General features: G+C 39.9%; 1 protein-coding gene across 1 annotated transcript in view; it reads left to right on the top strand.

Moving 5' to 3' along the window:
• Positions 1–22946, top strand: part of LMO3 (LIM domain only 3 (rhombotin-like 2)) — a 49594-nt gene that overhangs the window by 18388 nt on the left and 8260 nt on the right. The window contains exon 2 of the mRNA XM_010085464.1: positions 21105–21230. Coding sequence (XP_010083766.1) covers positions 21105–21230 — 126 coding nt within the window. The remainder of the gene's footprint in view (positions 1–21104; positions 21231–22946) is intronic.

The following is a 22946-nucleotide window of genomic DNA, read 5'->3' as shown; positions in this document are numbered from 1 at the left end:
GATTCAATACAGTGTACAAATGTATGTGTCTTGGAGCTTGAAAGAGCGTGCACCAGCAGGGTTTGGGCGTGGTGGTGTTGGAGTACAAGGACAGTCTAAAGGCAGCACCAGAGTGGGTATCCTGGCTGTACAGATGTGGGTTTCAGATTAAGTAAACATCATTAATGCACACACAGCTTTCAGATTTAACAGGCAGCATGGTCTGGGGTCAGTTCCTTATTTGGAGACTTTCTGAAAATCTGGCAAACTCTCTTGAAGATATGGCCACTTGTTTTTACACTTAAAATAGGAGACAGGGTCCTGGGCTGCTCCTTTTTCCTGCAGAATGTCGTGCTATTTCTGTCTTCATCAAACCAAAATTTTCCCCAGGGATGAGAGGAACTGAAGGGTTTAAATTAAAGAGCAATTGAACATGTATGTTAAGTTGTCATTTTTTGAAAGTGAACAGTTACTGGGATACTTTTTATTTTAAATGGAAAAACATGAGGAAGATTCTCTGATATCACCTAGGAAAATACTGTATTTTTCATTAACTCTGTTTGATCATCAGATACAAGTAAATCATAAACAATAAATGCAGGAAGAAAGTGACTTTTTGGCCATCAAAGTAATGAGAGGTTTAATTTTTTTGTTGTTGTTCCTCATTTATTCCCCTTCCCCTATGTAAGAGCCTCATTTCACCTACTGAAAGAACATTTTACCACACTGATGCTAAGACTAATATATTCACCATAATGCAAAAAATAATTGAAATACTTATCCAATAACACAGTCATATTCCTGAATATTGCCAATAATATAACGCTTACTGATGGTATGAATTAATGTTTTTACCTCCACCCCATGAAAATGTTCCAAGCCCTTATGAACCCTTTAAGGTACATATAGAAGTTGGCCTTTGAAGGCTTCTGAATTCTGGACTCTGAACCTGGAAACGATTTTACATATTTAATTGTATTAAGTGATGGCAATGGGCAGGCATCTCTCATATTTTTGTGGTATCAAGGCCTAAATACTTGTTAAACCTTCAAGTTAATAAATTATTATTGAAGCTAAATATTCATTTTACACAAGATTTCAACAGAGTTTGAAAGAGGTGGTGCCAAATTTAAGTTGTACTGCACACTGTAAAGAAATATTTCTGTTGCAAGTGATTTGTTTATTACAAACATAAGTTTCAAATCCAGTTTTCTTTTGCTATTAATGCTTTTCCTCTTTGTTTACTTTTTATGTTTCTCGCAGATTAAGGCGATAAAAGTCAACAAAGCCAATTTTGGTTTTGTAGTTAATTTTACTTCTAGGTTCTGAATTCTGCAGTGTGTGGGTGTTCCACTCTGCGTTATAATTACTCTGTATTTCAGTATAATTTTAATAGTAGGGGTTTTTTATTCTCTCTCTCTCTTTCTCTCACACACTACGCAAACAGTGAATTTTTAGATTTTTTTCAAAATTTATTTTTCTTTAAAAAGAGAAGATCCATATTTGGATGAATAGTGATTTCCATCCCTTTATGAAGGGCTTCCTTTTTAGTAGTGATCAGTGTAGGTGAAGTACTGGTTAGAATATAATCACAAAATACCAGTGTTTTTGGATAAAACCTCAAATAAAGAGAAACTAAACAAACTATTGGTTTGAAAACGCATAATGTTCTTCTAAAATGTAGAAGGGACAGGTTTTGAGCTCAGATGACAATAGTATAGCACACTTTTGTGACACAGATAAAACACCTAAGTTATATAAAAGACATTATGTCGTTCCATTAGGTTGGCCTTCTCTTTTCCCCCAGTGACCAGTTTTGGAATGAACTTGGTCTGGGCTGAAATAATCTTTAAAACAACAGATGACAGGCTGATGGCCACCTCCTCTTCCTTGAGCTGGCAAGGCCACCTGTCTGACTTGAAATAGCTCCCCCTTCCCTAAATGTAGCAATTAAACTTTCTAGCAGTCTCACATCTGGCCAGCTGTTGAACTATCCTACCATGGGGAAAGGTTGCCAGTGAGCATTAGAAAATGGCCCCAAATAAGTACCATGAGGAAAAAAGATAGTAAAAGGATTTGTTGTGTAAAATTGGACATGCACTTGAAACCAGCAGCTGAGGAGAACATGTGAACATACATTCCTGATATATTTCAACATCTTTATCTTCCAGAGACTGAGGAGCTGCTGGGACGGTGGGAATGCAGAGGTTGGTTAAGAACCACAGTAGAAGATAGTTGTAGAAACCCCTCTAAAACTTACAAATTATTAAACTGCTGGCATGCTGTGTGCAGTGCTTACCACCCCAATTAGAAGAATTCTTTGTCTTTAATTGCTTTCTTGTGCTATCCCTACTTTGTCTTGATTTCACCTGTTCATAGTCCCGTGCCTTGATTTCAAATTCTCAGCAATGGTGGTGTGCCTGAATAGTGCCAGGCATGTCGCCGAGACCGGTGTGGGACCCTTATCATGCCTCCACAGGAGACAGCAAATGACGGTAGTGTCTGAAGTAGTGCAGAAACCACAAATAGCTACGCAACTGGTTCTGGCAGAAGATACAGTAATGCCAGACAAGTCACTGGAGGCGACCCATAGTTATAATAACAAGGACAGAACTGGTGGAAGATGATCTGTTGTGCAGTCAAAAAAAAAAAAAAATTAAAAACTATTTAAGATGTGTTTCTATGCTTAGTCTTTCCTCTAATGTAGATATACTTGTGCATGCACACGTGCGAAGGAAAAAGAAAGAGGATTATGACTATTGTTCATTTGGTGCCAGTCCTGCAAATCTTCGTAGTACAAGTGAACCTACTGGGCTCAATAAGACTATTTGCTTGATTAAAAATTTATACAACTTATTGGAGAAATGCTTATGATGTAGTGATATGATATAGCAATACAAGCTTTTTCCCTCATAAAACAGGGAGCTCTTACTGTGAATCTATTTTATATACTAGATGGTACTTGTGTGGAGGTGATATTGCAGAAGCCGGTGTGTGTTTCATCAGTGCTGTAATTGTGTGTCTCAGGGAAATGCTTCCACTGACTGTCATTAGTGCACGAGGCTTGTGCAATACTTTGGTGTGGTCAGTCCTGCCACAGCCTCAGAAAAGAAAGGACTCACAGAATGACTTGTGTCTGTTTGTTTAGCACTGTAAGTGATAATTTAGAGGGTTATTACCATACCTCACTCTCTTCTGGAAGATAGTTTTCCTTCTCTTCCTAAGTCTGTCTAAAAGAATTAGTTCAGGTGTCGAAGCTGGGCACAAGGGGCCAGAATTTTGCCTAACTTTCAATGCTCTGCTCTTTCACTGAAACTTAATGATGTTGCAGATGCTGTGGGGAAAAAAAAAAAAATCACCCTTGGAACAAAACTGGTTTTTTCCCCCTGCTATTCAAATCAGTGGATTTTAGATCACCTTCTAGAAAAGCAATAAGTACACTAATCATAAACTTTATCTGTGGTTCTCCTTCTTCCCTTTCTTTTTCCAGTGTTCTTGGTCGATGATGAATTTGACAGAAGACTCAGATATATTCCAGGCCCTATTGTACATAAAATTAGTTGACTAAATATGAGAAATCACAAAATTTTAAATTGAATTCTTTTTTCCAACATAAAATTATATTTTGTATTTTTTTCTTTTTAAATCAAGATGATCTGATAGTGGTACCTATAGTTTTCTATGCATAAGCCTAGTTCTTGGTAGGAAAAACACCCCATCATTCTAAGGATAGTGTGCAATATTTAATTTCAACCAATGTGCCAGGAAGCATTTTAGTTGAGCTATCTGCAAATATTCAGTGATTATAAAACAGCCATTTACACCATTGAAACAAGTTCAGCTGCAAATGTGAATTTCTGTCCTGCACTTTCTGAAATATTCACTGATTCTTGAATTTTAAGTCTGCTCATAGATGCCATAATTATGTAAATAAATTAAAATATTATTTGGTCTCATATGAAACCCTTCTTTGTTGGACAACCATTTGGAATCAAAATAAGCTGAAAAGAAGCATCTGTTTTGGAAATAAATAGAAAATATGGAAGACTACGGAACTGTAGAGCAGTAATCTACAGGAAATATCTGTAACTGCAATATGCTGCATAATATTACTCCAGACTGTTGGGATTTTTTATTCTTACATTTTATAATCTATGAATTGAGATATGTTAGATAATTAACATACCCTTCAATTATTTTTAAGAGTAGGGGAATTTAATAGGCCTGTAGCAACACGCTAAATAAAAAATGTTAAGTAAAGGCTAGTTGACAAGCAGGCTTCTCCATTAGGGAAAAAGCACTTCTCCCTGGTATCAGACATTTCTTACATTTTTGCACAGTTTCTTTTCTAGACAGACTCTTCCAGTGTGGTAACATGTGGCCTGGTCCAGGAAATCAATGTGGATATGATTCACTCTGAAGTCTGCAGTCTTTTCTTGATAGAACTAAGGAATATTCAGCACTATGAAAACTTGTGTGTATAGGAATATTGACACACAATGTTGTCAAAATACTCCTAATAGGAGTATTCTGCATCAGTATAATAAAACAGCCTCCCATGAGCAGAAAACCCGTATTTGTACAAACAGGGGGTTTGGAAGTATTGCTCTCTTTATACTATCTCTTTATACTATTTATGAATAGTGGGAAAATCCCTTCATGGGACTTGTGGGCAGAATCACAGAGAAAAAGTGGCCTTTGCTTGTGGGGGGCGGCAGGTGACAAAGCCCCTGCTGAGCACCGGTTGCATACTGACTGCATCTACCTGTACTCTGCTAGTGGACTGCTGGGTCTAGCAGGGTGGATCAGGCTTGTGCGTGCTATTGCCACAGCATTCGTTTGCACGGCTCGATGTTTGTCCTGCCGTGCAGAGCTGGCCTTGGGTGTACTTCATATCTGGTGCTGTAACTGATTGTTCTGAAATGTCTCCCTGCACTCTGATTAGTACTTCTCCAGCTTCAATTAAAATGTAACATGAAGGGCTTTGCCCTTATTATTTTCCCCTTTACATGCCTGTCTGTAAGGAGGATAATTTTCATTTTTTTCATCAAAATCAACTCAATTTACCCTCTTGTACTAAAATGAACCACATCAAACGGAAAAGCTCAGGGCCAGATTTCCAAAGAATTTGGACATAGGAAAACTCCGAGAATTTTGGCTGGCTGTTTCTCAAAATCCTGAGTAATACCCCAAAATAAGGTCAACTTATATGAAAATTTTTTATTCAAGAGATGAGGAATAACCGACACTGTGCAGGGGGGTAAACACTGCTGCAGCTCAGGCCTTCTCTAGTTTGTTCCGTACTGCCTGGGTCTACGTGTATACTGGGCCCAGTAGGGTAGCCAATTACAGCAATAATTATAAACAGTAATATCCCTTGTAACCATTCTTACTGCATTAATGAGTAAGATTTTGGAGGGCTCCTTTCTAAGAGATTGCATGCTCATGTCCTCCTTTACAGTTCTTACAACCAGTAGCTGGCTATGAAGAGAGGGAAAACACTCCTCCATTGCTTCATCTACCATTGCATCATCCTTAGTGGGGACTTCAAACTTGCCTCTTAAGCTACCAAGAAGCTACTGGGATAGCAGCATTCTTTCCTGTTGTCTTGCTGTAGGTAGCAGATGGAGGGAGTGACCTTAGTTGTCAACTGGTGCTGCTGCTAATGAGAGGTTCTGTGTTCTTCCCTGTTAGCCCTGCCCAGAGACATGTGTGTGACTCTCTCTCTGATGCCATGATAATCCCACTAGCTGTATGGCTGACTTGTCCAGATCATGGAGGCATATAGTCTTGACTGAGGTATGTTTACACTTGTGGGAAAATTCTTCCCATGTGACTTCATGGGTGATGGGAAAGGCAGGGTAGATCAGGTATCAGTGGAAGATGGCCTGAAGTTGCCATGGTGCCCGTGCCAAATATTTCTTTAAATCTTCAGTAATGATGATAACTACCTGACTGGAAGCATTGGAAACACAGCACTACGCTTTACAGAAAGCTGCATTTCCAAAATGTTAGAAGAGTTAGAAGAAGAATGAACTCCAGTGGAAGACAAGTCTTGAAACCTGGGTGGAATGGTGAATTGAGTCAGGATCTACACAAAAATATATCAAGTGAGAGCAAGTAAGGGTATACAGCAAGGAATGGATGTGGCAGAAATGGAAAAGCCAGAGGTAGTAGAGAAAGGTAACAATGAAAGAAATAGCAGTAAGAATGAGAGAAAATTAATAGAATGAGGTAGAAACAGAGGAAGATGAAGGGATGAACAGTTGTGAGGAGGAAGAAACAATAGATCTGCAATCCAGGTTAGCATTTTATGTAATGGCCTGTGTTTTGCTGGTAGAAACAAGATGGAAAAGGCTGAGGCAGGTATCGCTGTTGTTTTTACTAGTTCCTGGTTTTGTAGTTGCTTTATTTTGGAGCTTGTAGTATTGGAGCAGGGATACAGAAGATGTGATGATCCTCTGCTGTGATGATCCGGTGTAGTTGGCTGCGATGGCATGGAGCAGTAGTAGCTCCTTTTTGGTTTGGCAGCATCTGAAATCTTTTCTGCACCAACACAAAGGGCTTCAAAAGGTGCAGGAAAATAGAGGATGCTCCCACAGCATTACAAGACTTTTCTTGCTTCAGGGTTATGAATGGATGTGGGTGTGTGTCTGTCAAATGTTTTTCAGATACTTTTTGGAGCAACAGCAGCTGGTACAGGTGCTGGGACAGATCTGATTGGGCTCTGCTGTTCCTGGGGCAGAGGATGTTTCCCCAGGGAGGGGGAGATGCACTCACAAACTCAGGGTGACCTCAGTTTTGGAGGAAGGGCATGAAAATACCTACAGCCAACCATGTCTCTCCTTCCAAGGGTGCCTTCTTCCACATTGCTCAATTATATTCGAGCAGCACTTTAGTTTTTAAAAATGAACCCCCTGCTGCTTGCATGGCAGAGTGTAGTTTCTCCCAGAAACACATGCGGAGATGTAGGCACTTGCCATGTATACGCACTGCAACAGAGGGAGCCAAGGGGCTGGGCAGAGTACATTAAACACTGTGACCGATTCAGAACTACCTCTTCCCCCTCCCTGAAACTGTAACACACTGAAGAGTTACCTGAAGCAGTAACACACTTCCTTAACTTCATCAGCCTCTTGTTACCTTGCTTTGCGCCTAAAGCAAGGCAGCCCTGGAATATCACAGAAATAGTCCAGAGCAGGATAAATTTACCTGCTCCCATGTCTAGGTGGAACAGGATCGCCTCGTTTACACTTTTCCATGCTCTTATCGCTCCCCATCACTTAAAGCTTGTCGGTGCTTGCAGCAGTGCCTGCCACGCTGTCTGCTGCTGACCGGCGCAACAGGCAGGCGAGGGATAAGCTGTAATATCAGCTCATCTTCAGTGGCTCAGAGTCATAACGGCAGTAGAGACCAAACACAATTCCAATTTCCCCTTCTCCAGAGTGATACCTGGGAACACTGGATTTGCCATACTGTTTTAATCTGACATATCTAGTATCCGGGAACAGGCATGGGGGAAACAGTTTCAGAGAGAGGGCAGCAAAATAGAGTGAGCCAACTTTTGCCAAGCTGTTCAAGATTTTCTGGGGTTAGGGATATTGTGAGTAGAGGAGGATTTCATCCTGATCTCTATGGTTATCTGTTGTCACACCAGATATGTAATTTGATGACCCTCATTTAAAAATATGTGATAGTAAAGCAGTATATACAGTATGTGTGACCTACAGCTAGATGCCATTTCTCATGTAATAATTTCTATTGATGCTTTTGAGATTGTTTTTCCTTCACCGTTGTCTCTTCATACTTTTATCAAAAAAAGCCATATTAAAGCCTTTTTAAAGCCATAGACAGATATTTTTCACAGAAGGTTCTCCCAAGTTTCAGAGGGGAAAATAGGTTTATGCAAAGAAGTGGCAAATGTGTGTGGGGGGGTGTGTTAATTCTGAAAAGCAAAAATTATCTCGGGTTTTTAGTGCAATTTCAAAGTAAATATGGAAGTATTATCCATACAATGCCTCATAGTCTCTTTCCAATGTTTTTTCCTCTAAATCGTGTTAGCGTGCTATGCCCTGACTTTTTGCAGTCCTTTTTTAGATCTAAATAAATACTATATGAAGAGATATGAAGTCTGTATTTGACAGTCCTATAAGGCGTGCTTTTGGATCATCTTATAAAAACGTACACTCTTTATGAAAAAATTTACTCACGCTTTTAATATGTCCTCCTAAGTATTGGACTGTGAGTGTCGGAATTTCAGAGGCTGCCTACTCCCATCCTGCTATACCTTCTCCTCAGTTTAAATTTTAGCTCGGTACAGTTCAGGAGGCCCCCCGTTCTACATAAATAACAGGTAAATTGACAAGACAACCTTGGCCACATTGTGGCTGCCACTCCTGACAGTACAGGAAAATAAGAACAGCCCTCTTTTAAAGCAGATGCGGTTTGAGGGCCATGGGGCAGGAACTCTTGAGCTGTAATCCCAGATGGGATTAAATCCCAGTCTCTCTCTGTCACCTTGATCAAACTGCTGATGTAGGGGATTTTCAGGGGTGTAAAAGACAGTTAGGCATCCCTCTGTGATTGAAAAGCCAGGGAGTTCACCATTGTGCGGCCCTTTGTGCTCCGAGTCCCCCTGCCTCGGTGTCTCCCAGTCTCTGGGGAAGGCTTGTGCCCTCCCTGTCCCGCAGAACGGCCGCCAGCACCCAGGAGTTGATGGCTGGAGGCTGAAGCACCGCTAAAGCTCTCCCTGTTAGGATGGCTTTGAACAGTGGTACATAGCCCCCAAACGCTCTCCTTTCCAGAGCAGTTTTGTGTGTGCCCGTCCAGCACGGAACAAAGAATTAATTCTTCTAATTACTCCCCTTGAACGGAGAGAGCCTGTCTGATTTTTTTGGAGGGGAGAGGAAGGTGGGCCGTGTAACAGGCGCCGGCAACACGTGCCTCCAATGCCCAGGCACATTTGCAACTTTTAGCAAAGCTGGGGAGCAGCAATTAGGCGGCACGGGCAGCGCTGTTAAGGGGCACGGGCTCCGCTCCTGTAATACATCCCTTTCTTAATGCGACTTGATGTAGATAGAGCGGGGGCCTATCAGGTGTGAAAAGCCCTGCTGCTCCTGGCTTGGAGTGGCCTCCAGACAGCGATTTGGCGACATCAATCTAGTCATGCTTGATTTGGACACTTAACTGCGGTAAAGCAGGATCCCTCTCCCCCCGATCAACTTCTCAATTAGCAAGCTGCCTCCTGTAACGGCCTTGTTTCACAATCCCTCCGGGCTGCTTCAGGGGTCATTAGGGTGAGAAAACTCCAGCGCAAGCTCCAGCTCCGGCGAAGGCGAGGGGAGCTCAGAGATTTCCTAAATACATATAACCCTTTTTCAAGTTGTTTGCTTTCATGGGATTGATTCGTGGCACATTAAGAAGCTTAAAGCTTCGGTATCTTCTTTAAACTGCCCACCTTATCGCCTTTACAGCTGACAGTTTCCTGACAGCTGGCACGTAAGCAGAGATAACTAGTAGGTTAGTGCACATATATTTGTTATATACGAATATTATATACGCCGCTTGGTATTTTCTTCTTAAAAAGGGGACGAGGGGAGCTTTTCGTTTGTAGTCTCTGTGGTTTTGGTTAAAGAGCAGCCGCTGTGAGCAGTCACTAATTTTAACGGTGGATCTGGAGAGGTGTACAGGGGGTGCCGATACCCAGCTGCAGTCAGCGTAAAATAATAAATAGGCAAATTTATGTCCTCGTCTCCCAAATTTCTTTCCTTTCTTTATTAGGGAGCAAACTATTGTTACATTAAATATTCAAACTACACAAAATCTCAAGGGCTTTCCTTTCCCACAATGTGTTACCGGTATTCATGCATATGAAGAACAGTAACCCATATACAAACGGCACCTTTTTTAATGAGCAATATATGTCAACATGACACCTTCTTATGAAATGCAGCTTTTTAGGTTCTGCCTTTGTGGATATAATAATTGAGATGTTTCTAATATATGCAGTTACATTACCTGCTCATTGTTTGCGATTTTGTTCCTCTCCTAACTTTATACTGCTTATAATGCTTCTTGAATTTGCCTCAATTCATGCTTAGTTTAATTAGAAATATAATTTTCTGCTACATTAATTATAAATTTGAGTGAGACATTGGCACAGAATTTCCTCAAGCATTCTTTTTAGAAGAGGAACAAAAATCACAGGCAGTAGGGAAGAAACTATAAAGCCAGATGTAAAAATATGGATGACTTAAAAACTGAACAATTTAATAAACTCATGAGAGAAATAAATGATTATTTGTAATTATTTAATTTATATATCCTCCTATTTTTGTGCAATATTTATCTAAACAACTAGGTTAATGCCAGAAAAATGTCATGGTGATTTGTCTCAGAATCTGACATATTCTGAAATCATACTTCTAGAACCAGCCCTAAATATGCTGAAATCAGAGTTTTGAAAGCTATATTATTTTTAAATCATCATTTTAATGTTTATATACCGCTTGAAATATTTTTTCCCAAAGCTATAATGTTTTTGTGAACGTGTTGATGATATATAGATATCAGCAATGCATATGCATGCAGAATGCGATGTATATAGTGTACATGCTTCTTCAAAGTACCCTGGTGCTTTGATTTGTAACTGTTTAAGGTTTTACTTAAAATTCTGAACACTGCGCAGAGCATAGCCATTTCAATGGAATACTTCAAATAGTAAGTCCTAAAGGTGACACAACAAAGGAAATACCTTAGATACTGCAGCTTTTATTTATAAAGGAAATGCTCACATAGTCCAATGAAGGAAAACTTTACCTGTTTCCATTTCTATAGGAAGAGCAGTTCTATTAAACCATCGCTTTGTTGCATGAATTTGCAAGCGCATTATATGATTTGTATGAGTAGAATGAAATATTTGCATGCGATCTAATGGATTGACGCACATCCTTTTTCCTAATTTCTAAGCATTTTGCTTGTTGCAAACATTAAAAAAAATCTTGCTCACTGTGCAGCACTCATCTTACAGTGGTTTTTGGAAAGAAGAAATTCCAAATACAGGACAAGAGATATAGTGTTCTACAGTGGGGAAAACATGACTCTTTTCCTTACTATTCTCTCCTGTGGAACTATTTTGCTGTTTTTATTTTACACACATGCTTACACACATGCACACACACGCAGATCTAGTTCAGCTCTTTGAGCAATTTTCCAGAAAGCAGGTGTCTGGTAGGTAGGTTGAGTACCATGTATCTGAATGTCATTCTTGGGCAAATGCTTATATCAGTGGGTAGATGCTATAAATGCATTTTTATTTTTCGTAGTACCTATCTTTCAGGGCTCTTTGGGGACTTTTTCACACCAAGCTTCATGTTGTCCTTTTAATACAAAGTGAAGATGGGAAAATTGAGGTACAAGGGGGGGGATATTTGCACAAGGTCACTTAGCAAGGTAGCACAGGGACTTCTTTACCCCTCTCTAAACATTGACTCATGCTCCCTACCAACGTTCATCATTAACCTCTTAATGTAAAAAAAAAATAACAATACCTCAGCATTCCTAGTAGCCCCTTAGATAACCACTGGGCACAGAACACCTCCTCAGCTCTACAGAACCAGGCTGACACGAGGGGCCAGGGCTCTGTAGAGGTACAGGGATACACCTGCTCGGGAAATGTTGCCAGCTTGGGGCTCACAATGCCACGTAAGATCTTCTCTCAATGTATGCTCTTTTACAGTTTGTGCCACAGCTCTAATTCTCTGCCAAAATCTCCAGGGGATTCCCACAAGTGGTGAGGTTTTTGGGCTGGGGATCACCACCTCGGAAAAGCAATTGTTCCTGCATGTTTGTTGTATTCCTGGATACATATCTCCTAGCAAAACAAGATGTGGAAACACGATGAGAACCTTGTGGCTCTACTTCCTACCTAAGCACGTCTTTGCCTACAGCATCATGGCATGAAAAAGCCTGCTAATGATTCTTAAATGTTCATTACTGTAGATCCTCTCCCAGAATATACTTCTCACCTTGAATGACCCATGTGTTGAATTTTAACTAAGGGAACCCATGATAGTAAGTCTGTCATGATGCTGGCTTTTTTTTTCCTCTCCAACTCTTAAAAGCCTTTTATTATAGGACTGCTTAAGGCATTCTTCAATTAGCATGTGCTGTATTGTGACTGGAACAGCTGTTTACCATTTAATAAAGCATGGCATAATTTATTTTCAGAGTCTAGCAACCGTCTTTGCTATTACACCAGGGGAGAAACACAGTAACTGCATTGTTCGCAGCACTGATGAAAGAACTATAGACTTTGTTATATGACCTCATAGAACTATTAACTTACCCCCCACTTCTGTTTCAATATGTATTTACCTGACAGTCTGTGCATTGATTTCTTACCCAGCGGTTCTACATTCTCAGTCACCTCTGGGGCAAAATGAAAAATGTCTATGTTTTATGTCTCTCACGTTAGGCAGCTAATTATATATTTGTATCTTAATTTCCTTCCCTTCCCCCATCTCCAGGGGCAAACTCCGTATGCACCACTTAGACCTTTTCTCCTCAGTCATTGGAGAAACAATAGAGTTGTTGGGAAATGATAGGAGCTTGGCCACTGCACATCAGGGGGCTTTCTGTTCATGTAGGTCCTATTCTTCCTAGATTCCTCCTTCACAGTTTAGCTCTTTGTGTGAGGGATGAATCTGAAATGCACCTTAGAAGCATCTTGGTTGAGTGCTGCTTCCTCTGCAGCAATGTGAAGTTATATCCAGTTGTAGGGCAAGTGACAAACTCCCCACATCCATGTTTCAGGTGACACTGGTTCCCTCCTAGGAGGGACTGCAGGTCATCTGCACCACCTGACATCAGTTGCAGGGTGTTACCACAAGGACAGATAGCTGCTGCGTGGAGCAGCATCTGTGTGGCAGGTGAGCATGACTCTTCTGTAGGCACCATAGTGAAGGTCATCCCTCAGGGTCCCTCACCTCCAGCCCATTCCTGGCAATCTTGTCGAGTTATCACTGAACTGTCTTTGAGATCATTCCTTCAGGTAAGAAGAAGGAAGGGCAGGTGGCAAACAGAGCTCAGCAATGCTTTGTTGCAAACAAAAGGTAGAGGTACAGCCTTGAGTGGTATCTCCGTACTATGCAGTACGTGTCACAAAGCCCTCAACTAGCTTCCAGATCCGGAAACAGTGTAGACACATCTAAGTGGCAATGCAAGTAGCTAGTTAGCTGGGATGTGAACCTAATTAGCCCCGGTGGAGTGCTCCACAGACACAGTCTCAGCCCTTTGTCGACCCTGAACTGTACCACTACGCTGTGCCAGTTAGACCTACCCTCAGGCTGGGAACCAACTTGGTATATTGCAGTCTTATTCTTATTTGAGTTGGGGCATTAAATTTGGTTTTAAGTTGCTTGAGTTTGACAATGAAAATATTTCAGCTGGGTGTCTGCAAGTTTTTAGATTCAGCCTATGCATGTAGATGGATTTATATGCATGATTTACAGTAAAATATGTGTAGAAAGATGAAGTTTATATGGTTGCTTTGTAGAAATGGATGTAATATTGATGTTGACTTTACTGGTAGAAGTTTAAGGATGTCACAGTGCATGAGTGGTGGTGCAAAGCAGAGCCCAGAGTGCATTGGGAGGTCATTTTTTAACTTGAATTTATTTCCACAATATGAAGCATACATCATTGTGCACTCTGCACAATCATCCCTTGCTTTTCATCTGAGTCAATCTGAGTGGTTAAAGAAAATTTAAAATGAAACAAAATTGTAACTTGATTAAAAGCAGATAATAAATTAAGCCACAATACTCCTTAAAATTGCATTTTAGCTTTAAACTGAAAGTTTCATAATCTGACTGCATGACTGAAGGGACAGGGTAGCAGACTGTGACATAAACGATGTAGCTATATTTGCTCCTACGATGAACAAGGGTTTTTTAAAAGTTGTGTGATTTAGGCTTCAGAGTTAACACTCCATTGACCAAACAACAAAATTCTCACCTCCCAGAGCTTTTTCAAACTACAGGTTTAGAAAAGTGGTATTATATCAGTAATGTCTGGTCATGTTTCAAATTTTTCAAGCCAAAATTAAGGCTGGTATTACTTACTTGAAATGAAAGCTTAGATTGTTTCACAGAACACAAATAACCTAATTAGGGAAGGATATAGAAGTAAATCTATATTTTGTTTTGAATGTCTGGTTTGGAGGTGTTTGAAAATGGAATTCATCCATGTTAACTTTACATAAAGAATTCTTTCATGCAGTTTGCAGAGAAAAAAAGGCTTGGTTTCATGAACTTTAGCAGGCGCAGGACAGAGTTTGGCAAACAGCTTGCTCTACACAGATGGAACAAACTGAAAGTCAGCACTGAGAGGAATGGCTCAGCTACATTAAATTACAACCACAGTGATGAGGGCAGTACATAAACCCCAGGCACAAAAAGACAAAAGAAACCCCCGCCTTAACTATTGGACTTCAGCTTACATACAATTATTTTCTTCTGTGATAGTTGTATACAGTAGAACGGTGTGAGAAATAGCAGCTTCACCTGAGAGAGGTTTGTACCTCCTGTCTTCGGCATGTGGATCATTCTGCAGATACACAAGTGCTAAATGTCACACACAGCCCAACCAAAGCCAGATGGGATTACTCACATACACAGGTTAGCTAAACATGAAAGCAAAACACACTCAGACAAGTAGCGTGTCGCTGTGCAGCAAGGCTACAGCCATGCTTTGCCATTGTATTTCCATCTGCCTGCAATCCAGCTACTAACTTAAATTTTTAGTAGCAGAGGCCCTAGAGATGTACCGCAGCTCAGCCTCAGCAAAGTGGATTTGTGTTTCCAGGTGGCACACACTGGGTATCCTTACAAACAGTGTTAGGAACATCAGCATACTTCCAACGTCAAGTTAATTCTTCATTGTCTGAGTTTGCTTTTAAAATAAAATGAAGGGTACTGAGGTGAAAAGGTTTCTCTGTTCTAGTTTGGCAAAACTAACCCTCTTTTCACAGCATTACCAAACAAGGCAAACACTGAATCAGCTTTTGATTTTAGTAGACATTTAAGAACGCTTAAGCAATCGTGTTTGAATGCCTTCTTTAACACGCTTAAACTAATGGGACTGTTTTGTTTGACTTTTCTTTTTCCTCATCTTTTTTGTAGTATCTAAAATCAGGGACAAGGCTTTAAGCTAATTTGGATAGGCATCTAAACCATGTTATCTAACTGTTCCCATATTATGACACTTGTGATTTTACATTGTCTAAAATAATTCAGCGCCCAGTGAGCTGAGCTCTCATGGAAATGTGGCTGCCTCACCTGCAGCTGGGGAGTGCTGGAAATCTAGCTGAAGGCTCAGTGCTTCGGTCTGTTGATCATCCTGGTTTGCAACTACATAACATTCCCCTCTTTTGACACCCTGGTTTTGTCAAGAAAAGACTTGAAAACAGGGAAGGATGTATAAGCAGCAACAAGTATACAGGAGAGAATCCAGAACTGTTTTGAAAGTGGCCATTTTCCCCTGCATTTTCAGGGGTCTGTGGATGAGCAGGGTGAATGGAAACTCTCTGCTCTCATTTCTCCTGCACTTGCATGGTTTAGCTTTGGTAAGTGCAGTGGGGCAGTTCTCCTCTCCCTTCGTCTGGAAGCATGTTTCATTTTCAATGAGCATGTAGAAAGCTGTTCCAGGGAACGGAGGATGGGTGGGAGTGAAATAAGTTTTCCAGGCACTCATGAAAATGCATGTGGGACAAATTTACCCACTTCCTTTTCTCTACAATTTGACAGGGAGGACTTTCAAAAATATCTTGTGGGAAGTAGAGAATATAGACTATTTAAAGCCACTAGTACTTGTGTCCCTAAGTCACTTAGAAACATCTAAGAAATCACCTAATAATCTAAATGCTCAGCATGTAAAAATTACATGTTCTCCAAAACTAGGCTTTTCAATGTGCTTTGTAATCTAGATCCTTAGATAATTTTTTCTCTCTCTCATTAACTTTTAGATTCTTTTATGTGGTTTTATGCTTCTCCAAATAGCATCTTATACTGTCTGAAATATTTGCTAAGGGCCAAATTCTGCCTTTCAGTTAGTGCAGCTTGAATTGAAATCCTGAATAATACACAAACCTACCAGGGGAAAAAAAAAAGGTGATTGTCTATTTCAGTAAATGTCTGATTACATTTAAAACAGTGCGTGTGTATTATTTTGATCCCTCATGCACTGTGAAGAACAGAGGTCTGAAAGCAGCATTTCAATTTTTTATAGAAACAGTATCTAGGAGGGATATTACAATGTGAGGATTAGGTCTCACCTCCTTGTAACGAATAAATTGAAACCAAAATTACGTGAGTTGCCAGGGTCATTCACTCAGTTAGTGGTGAAGGCAGGTTTAGAACTCAGCTCCCGTATATATATTTTTTCCCTAATGAACCTAGTTAACCCAGTAGTGAAAATGAGGAGAAAAAATAATTTGAAACCATGTGAAACTATCCGTAATTACTGCGCCACAGGAGAAATTTCATTTAATGTCTGCTTTGTTATTCCTGAATCTCAAGATGTTTTTTCTCCTTTGTCTTCCATTGTGCAAACAGATATTCTGTACTCCTACTGGAAGCCCAGGCATCCTATCCAAATCCTGCAACATTTTAATATACAATTAAAGTAGGCAAAAGAGTGCTCTTGGTAGCAAATCCATGGATCTTACAGAGGACAGTTGTCAAACAAGAATAGCAAAAAAGAGGATGCTTGTGGAATCACCTGTAACCAACAACATTAGATCCTAAATCTTGTGAAAGTCACAGGTAATTTGACAGGGAATTATGGCCCAAACCAGTTTAATCTTAGTGCGTATGCAGTTCTGCCTAACGGTGCAGTGTGTGATGGGGCATTTCTATGCTAATGGTGAGAACCAGGTGTCCCCTCCTTACTTGGGGCCTCACCCAAAATCCGTAGGAGTGGATGGAAATTGGTGTCAATGTGGTTAAACTGCATCCCTCTAGAAAGCACATGCCTCATAAGTCTAGTGTAGTTTAGTCGGTGTCTCAGAACTTTTGCATCACTGTCCACTCTTCCTTTCCTCTCTTTTTCTTGTCTTTGCCCTCACAATTTTTTCCCTTATCTCTCAGTACTTAACCTTCAGGTTTCTGTTTAGTAAACCTACCAAAGTAGAATCAATAGTCTGGTGCTTAATCACCCTTTTTGCTGCTCAAAATGTCAGGTTTGGCTTTGTTTGTAGAAGGGCTTCTGCATGTCTTTCATTTTTTAGCAGGGTGTTCTGTACCTATCAAATCTATTAAGAATGAAAGCTTTTGCTGTCGCTGATTGTTCTAGTCTCTGTTGTTGTACATATGGTGTAAATATAAAATTTCCAATGTTGGAATATCAACAGAAGAGATCCATCCTTGAACTTGTAAATTTTGTCATCCTTCCTTCCTAGGTGAAGTCAGTAAGGAACAGTTTTCTAATCTGCAGAGGTAGCTAGGGCATAGTCTAACTACTCGTAAGTAGATGTAAAAGGAATGAGTTTAAGCATTCTCATACCACAGAGAAAATGGTAAATAAAGTACAGAATGGTACCAGGCAGGTGTCAGTACTGTGTAGAAATGAAATCCATGTTGCCTTTTTTTGGTAAGATAGACAAAGCAAGAAACCGTAGCTCAGTGCATCAGCTCGAGCTGAGAGCCAGCAAAGAAACTATTTCTTCACTCCAGTAGTAAAATTCATGTTTTAGAAACTTGTTTTTGTAGCAAGTTTGAAGAGGGGAGGAAAACAAAATGGTATGTGGAGAGTTGAGTGCACATACTCCTGTGCGAAGGAGTACGTGAAGGTGGCTCCTGGCTGGTCTCTTGATCCTTGGACAAAACTGAGGAGAAAGTCTAACAAATGCATCGTTTTGCAGTAAATTAGATCAGATTTCCGCATCTCCGCACTCAGTCTGTGAGCTGACAGTTCAGTAAAATGTTCCCTTGTAAGGTTCGCCCTCTTAGGAAAAGGGGCAATAATTCATCATTAGAATTTCAGAGTCCAGGTGTAGATGAAAACTGATGGAGCCTCCAGCGAGGCAGGAAAAGTGCACAGAAGAAGAAAATTTTATCTGAAGCCTAATTCCCTGGTTACAGCAGAGAATAATTAAGATAATATTGCTTCAAGAGTTCTTTAATGATTAAAAATCACATATGCAGAATCCATAAATTGGAGGGCAACAAATTGGAGGGATACAGCGTCGGAGATCTGTTTTGTGCGCGTTGTAGCGGGAAGCACACCGGTGGCACAACAGCAGCCCGGGCAGCCACAGGAGACCAGGCCCATTCCAAGGACTTTGTTTAGATGCAACAAATCATTTGTCTGTTATTAACCCAGAGCTTGTAATTATGCAGATTGCCATAGATTTTCCTGGGCCTGGAAGTGAGATTGAGGGTTGTTCACACTATAGCAGGCAGCTCAGGGCTGGCCATGCATTACTGAACTTGCCACATTTATCATGTTGACTGATGGCAGCAGAAGCAGGTCTCAGGTCCCAGTGGTTAATGTAGTGGGTAATTAACTGTCATTTGCCTAGTAATAGGCTGATGATCAATGGTTTGTGTGGAAACAAATTCTAATCAGGTAGCTGATAAATGCTCAGGGAGCCAGAGCAATTGAAATTGGGGGAAACTATGTCCAGAATTTCAAACTGGCGTTGTGGGGTTTTTATTATTATTATTAATGGGAGAAAACTATGTTCTTCATATAAACAGCTTTATCCAAAATTAACAATAGCTAGTATAAATCTCATATGTTTGTTTTGTATGTGGTGGAGAAGAACTAACAGCGAGGAAGGCCTCCTTCCCTTTACGTAATTGAAAAATTTTAATATATCTGGTGCTTAGCTGAAGCAGCTTCTCTGGGGGTCTCTCATTTCAGGACTGTGGAAATCTGCACATAGTGGACTCTGGCGCAGTAAATCTCCATCCTGCACAGTGCTGAATGACAATCCCAAATTGTTTCAGTGCTCTGCAACACGCAAACTGTGATTCTAGGCGTAATGGATTTCCACTTTCTCACGCACACGGGCACACCCCTGCAAAGAGGACGTGGCTGAGGAAGGTGACACAGCCTGCCCCAGCACCCCCTCTGGTGAGGTGCTTGAGCTGCTCCTCGAGTAGTCAGTTGTTACACCTGAACTATCTGAGCATTGAAGTGCTGTCTGATCCCTCCGCACTGAGCTTGAAGGCGTTGGGACCATTCCCATGTTTGTGCTTACATGCTGCTGTTGCAGACTCTTTAATGCCTGACTTTCCTTTTACTGTAACCATATAGAATAACAGTACTGTGTGCCTACAGTCCTTTACTCAGTACCTTTTACAGCCTGGTCTGCTTTCCTCGTACAACTAAACTACCGTCGTCTTCTACGTAGATGTGAAGGAAAATAGAGCTGGGCCTTTGGCTGGTGGGTTTAGTGTTTTCTAATGCAAAGCCAGCCAACAAGTGTGGAAGGCAACTAAGTCTTGTGTCCTTCCTACAGATAAGGAATGAAAGTCTGAGTGGGATTTAGATAACCTTGGCAAAACCCATGCATGATGGAGATAGAAAAGGAATCTGATGTTTTACAAGGGAATATTTATCATTTGTTTAATTAATCTATAATTTTAGTAGTCAGACTTAATAGAACTGGAGGTTGACTTGAGTCATTCTAAGAAGAGCTGATCAGAATGGCCTTGTCCCTGCACTTCTCCCAGTGATCACGGTAACCAGCATTTCAGCCAGGAAAAAAAGGGTTGGAACTTTAAAAATAAGCAGTCACGTATTATGTAGGCAGCACACCTTAAGTAGAAGCAGAAGGTTAAAGGATTTGGAATTAAGTAGGCTTGTTGGTAACCCATGAAATTCAGTAAAATGGAGAGATGTGATTAAAAAACTGCGTTCATTTTATGTTACCAAACTGAATTTTCGACAGAGCACCTTTGAATTCATTAGTTTAGAACTGCTTTTAATTTGGTGTTTCCCTTGAGAGCCATTATATTTTTCTGCTGTCAGCCTGATGTTGAAGAAAAAAAGAAAACCGGCAGATGTGGCGTTTTCATCTAGTGTGCTTCATAGTTAAAAACAGCATTAACTGCTATGCACAAGCAGAGCATTACTTTTAATAATCCATCACAACTATTAAGTAGTTTAAATAAACTTAGTTTCAAAGATTGCTGCCATGTAGAGCTAACGTATTTTTTCTTGTTCATTATAATCCTTCTACATTACAAAAGGATGCATGTGTGATTTTTTTTTTTTTTTTTGTAATACACCCACTTGAAAAGTATTGAGAAATCTTTAACAAAGAGAATTTTTTAAAAAATGTATATAGATGTCTGGCAAAACCAGCATTTCATATTGTTCTTGCACTATTTTATACCTCTACTCCTGATGTGACTATATATAGTTTACAGCCTCATTTACTTTAATGTGCTACCTGAATAACATAATCATAGCAATAACTATGGTATAGGGTTGTAAGGTGCATGAACTGCTAATGCTTTCTGACAATTTAAATGACTTGTTCATAAAATGTTCTTTTAATAATAGTGGTAAAGCTTTTAGCATTAGATGTCAAAAATGCGAAGAATATTGGCTTTTTCAAGTGTTATTTCTTTTCGAGCTAAAGTGTGTTTTAATAATAAATAGCACCAAAAGCCAAGGTTATGTGGCTCTCGTCTGTACAGCAGGATCCAAGCAGAAGATTCTTCCCACCTATGCAAACAGCTTGACCTCTGTCTGCACAGTTATGTAACATCCCTAATGTGTTTACTATTTCTTTGTTTAGTTTAACAAGATGTTTCTTTTATCAAGAGAGGTCAGTATCACCTGCAGAAAAAAATAACATCACAATAAGTGCAATATTAATCTGTCACTGCTTCATAAAGCTCTCTCCGGAAAAAAGGACTATGCCTTTGTATTGTAAATTGGGCAGACTTGTAACACTGAAGACCAGCCTTTCCAAAGGGAGGTGTGCTGGGAACTCAATCAAAGGCAAGGCAACGGCCGGGGGAAAAAAAATAAGATTATTAAAAAAAAGAAAGCGTGATTTTCTTTTCAGTTAAGCATCTTCAGGAATATATTTCTTTCTGTATCTCCAGGTTATTTGGCGTTACAGGAAACTGTGCTGCCTGCAGTAAGCTCATACCTGCTTTTGAGATGGTGATGAGAGCTAAGGACAATGTTTATCACCTGGACTGTTTTGCATGTCAACTTTGTAATCAGAGGTAAGAGAATTTCTTGGGTCTGTTCCATAAACTGAGTGCTAATTTGACACCGGTGCGAGAATTTCTTGGGTCTGTTCCATAAACTGCGTGCTAATTTGACAACGGTGTGGGCATACATTCAAGTGAAGAGGAAACATCTATGACTAGTGGAACCCCAAGATTGAGCGTTAGACCTGGATGCTTTTCCTAGGACTGATACAGAGCATTTGTCATGATTTTGGCCAGAAAACTTTTGTGCCTCAAAATCGCGCATCAATAAACAAGAATAATTCTACTTCCTGTCCTTCAAAAGGCTGTCAAGTTTAACTAGTTAATATTTATAAAAGACTTTGAGATCCCTTTCTGCAGAAGAGCATAGCAATACTATTTGTCATTATTACATTAATTTCACTTGAATTCTTCATTTTTATCACACGTATTTCTTTTAAAGTATACGTTGTTTCTTCCTATTGCCAGAACTGTAATCATTTAAATTTAAAAGATGTTGTTCCCACCATTTTCTCTGGAGTGGCGTTGGACCTCTTATGCCATATTTTTATTTTCAGATCCTAATTGTAGGTTACAAAAATCCCAAAGATCCAAACCTGACACTTTGTTCTGAAGCATCACTCATATGGTGCAGTTGAAGAACAAATGTCAAAAATGGTAAAATGCAACAACTGAATTTTTCAGAGGCCAATACAGCCAAACTTACAGCAACTACATTAAGAGGGGTGGCCAAATCCTGTCAGAGATTTCACCGAGAGCTCAGTTTCTGACTCCACAAGTGTCACTACCAGCTTTGCCAGTGAATTCTATGAGGTCTAAGAAATGAGAGAACCAATTATGTCTGCTCCTTAATGTAACTATTATGTTTTCAGTTATTACATGATCATATTTAGAGTTTTATAGTGTTCATATTTTTTTTTTTCGTTTTCGGGTGGGAGGAAGCACGAGATGTACATTTCTAGAAAAGTAACAAAAAATTAGGAAGATAATAGTCTAAAACGCCAAAGTTAGATATAGCTCTAAATAAGCTTTGCTAACTCACCTTGTCCTACAGTGTATTATTTTGTAACACTATAGTCATTTAACAATCAAACATCCCTAAAGAACCATAAAATGTACAGCTGCTAATAAGTGTAGCACGCTACAATTACGCTCTTTAAAAAAAAGCCAAATTGACCTTTTTCATCATGTTGCATGGGAAATTAAAATACCAGGCAAGTAATAACCACTGCTTAAACTATATAATAATGCAAAGTAATTATAGGTTCTAATGCTATTTAAAGTCCTATATCAATTTTGTCTTGCCACAGAACTAAGAGGCTGTGCTCTGAGTAAGGCAGGCAGAGCCTCCAGTAGTACCCACTTAAGTAAGACACACACACGTGCCTAGATTTCGTTTCTTAAACCCTTCACGTCCCTGTTTTTTTCAAATCACGGTTCTAGTATCATTATTAAAGTGCCTAATATATTTCTGTTGTTCGCTTCATTTATTACATGCCATAATGGGGCTGCATATCTTTAGTGTTGGTTATGCACAATTAGCACTTAGTTATTGTCTTGTCACTTCAGCCCATACAAGATAAACTTCTTTAATGTAAGAAGTCAGCTAATCTTCATCAGTCAAGCAAAGCAGACAATGTTTGTTACCGTGAGTGCAAAAGATTTTCATCATAGTTAGCAATCTTGGATCTGAAGAAGTGAACTTTCTTTCTTCCCCTCCCCCCCCCC

The sequence above is a fragment of the Pterocles gutturalis genome, unplaced genomic scaffold (genome assembly GCF_000699245.1).
Source record: "Pterocles gutturalis isolate BGI_N339 unplaced genomic scaffold, ASM69924v1 scaffold6355, whole genome shotgun sequence".
In the NCBI taxonomy this organism is placed as follows: Eukaryota; Metazoa; Chordata; class Aves; order Pterocliformes; family Pteroclidae; genus Pterocles; species Pterocles gutturalis.
This window is presented reverse-complemented; position numbering and strand designations above follow the sequence as displayed.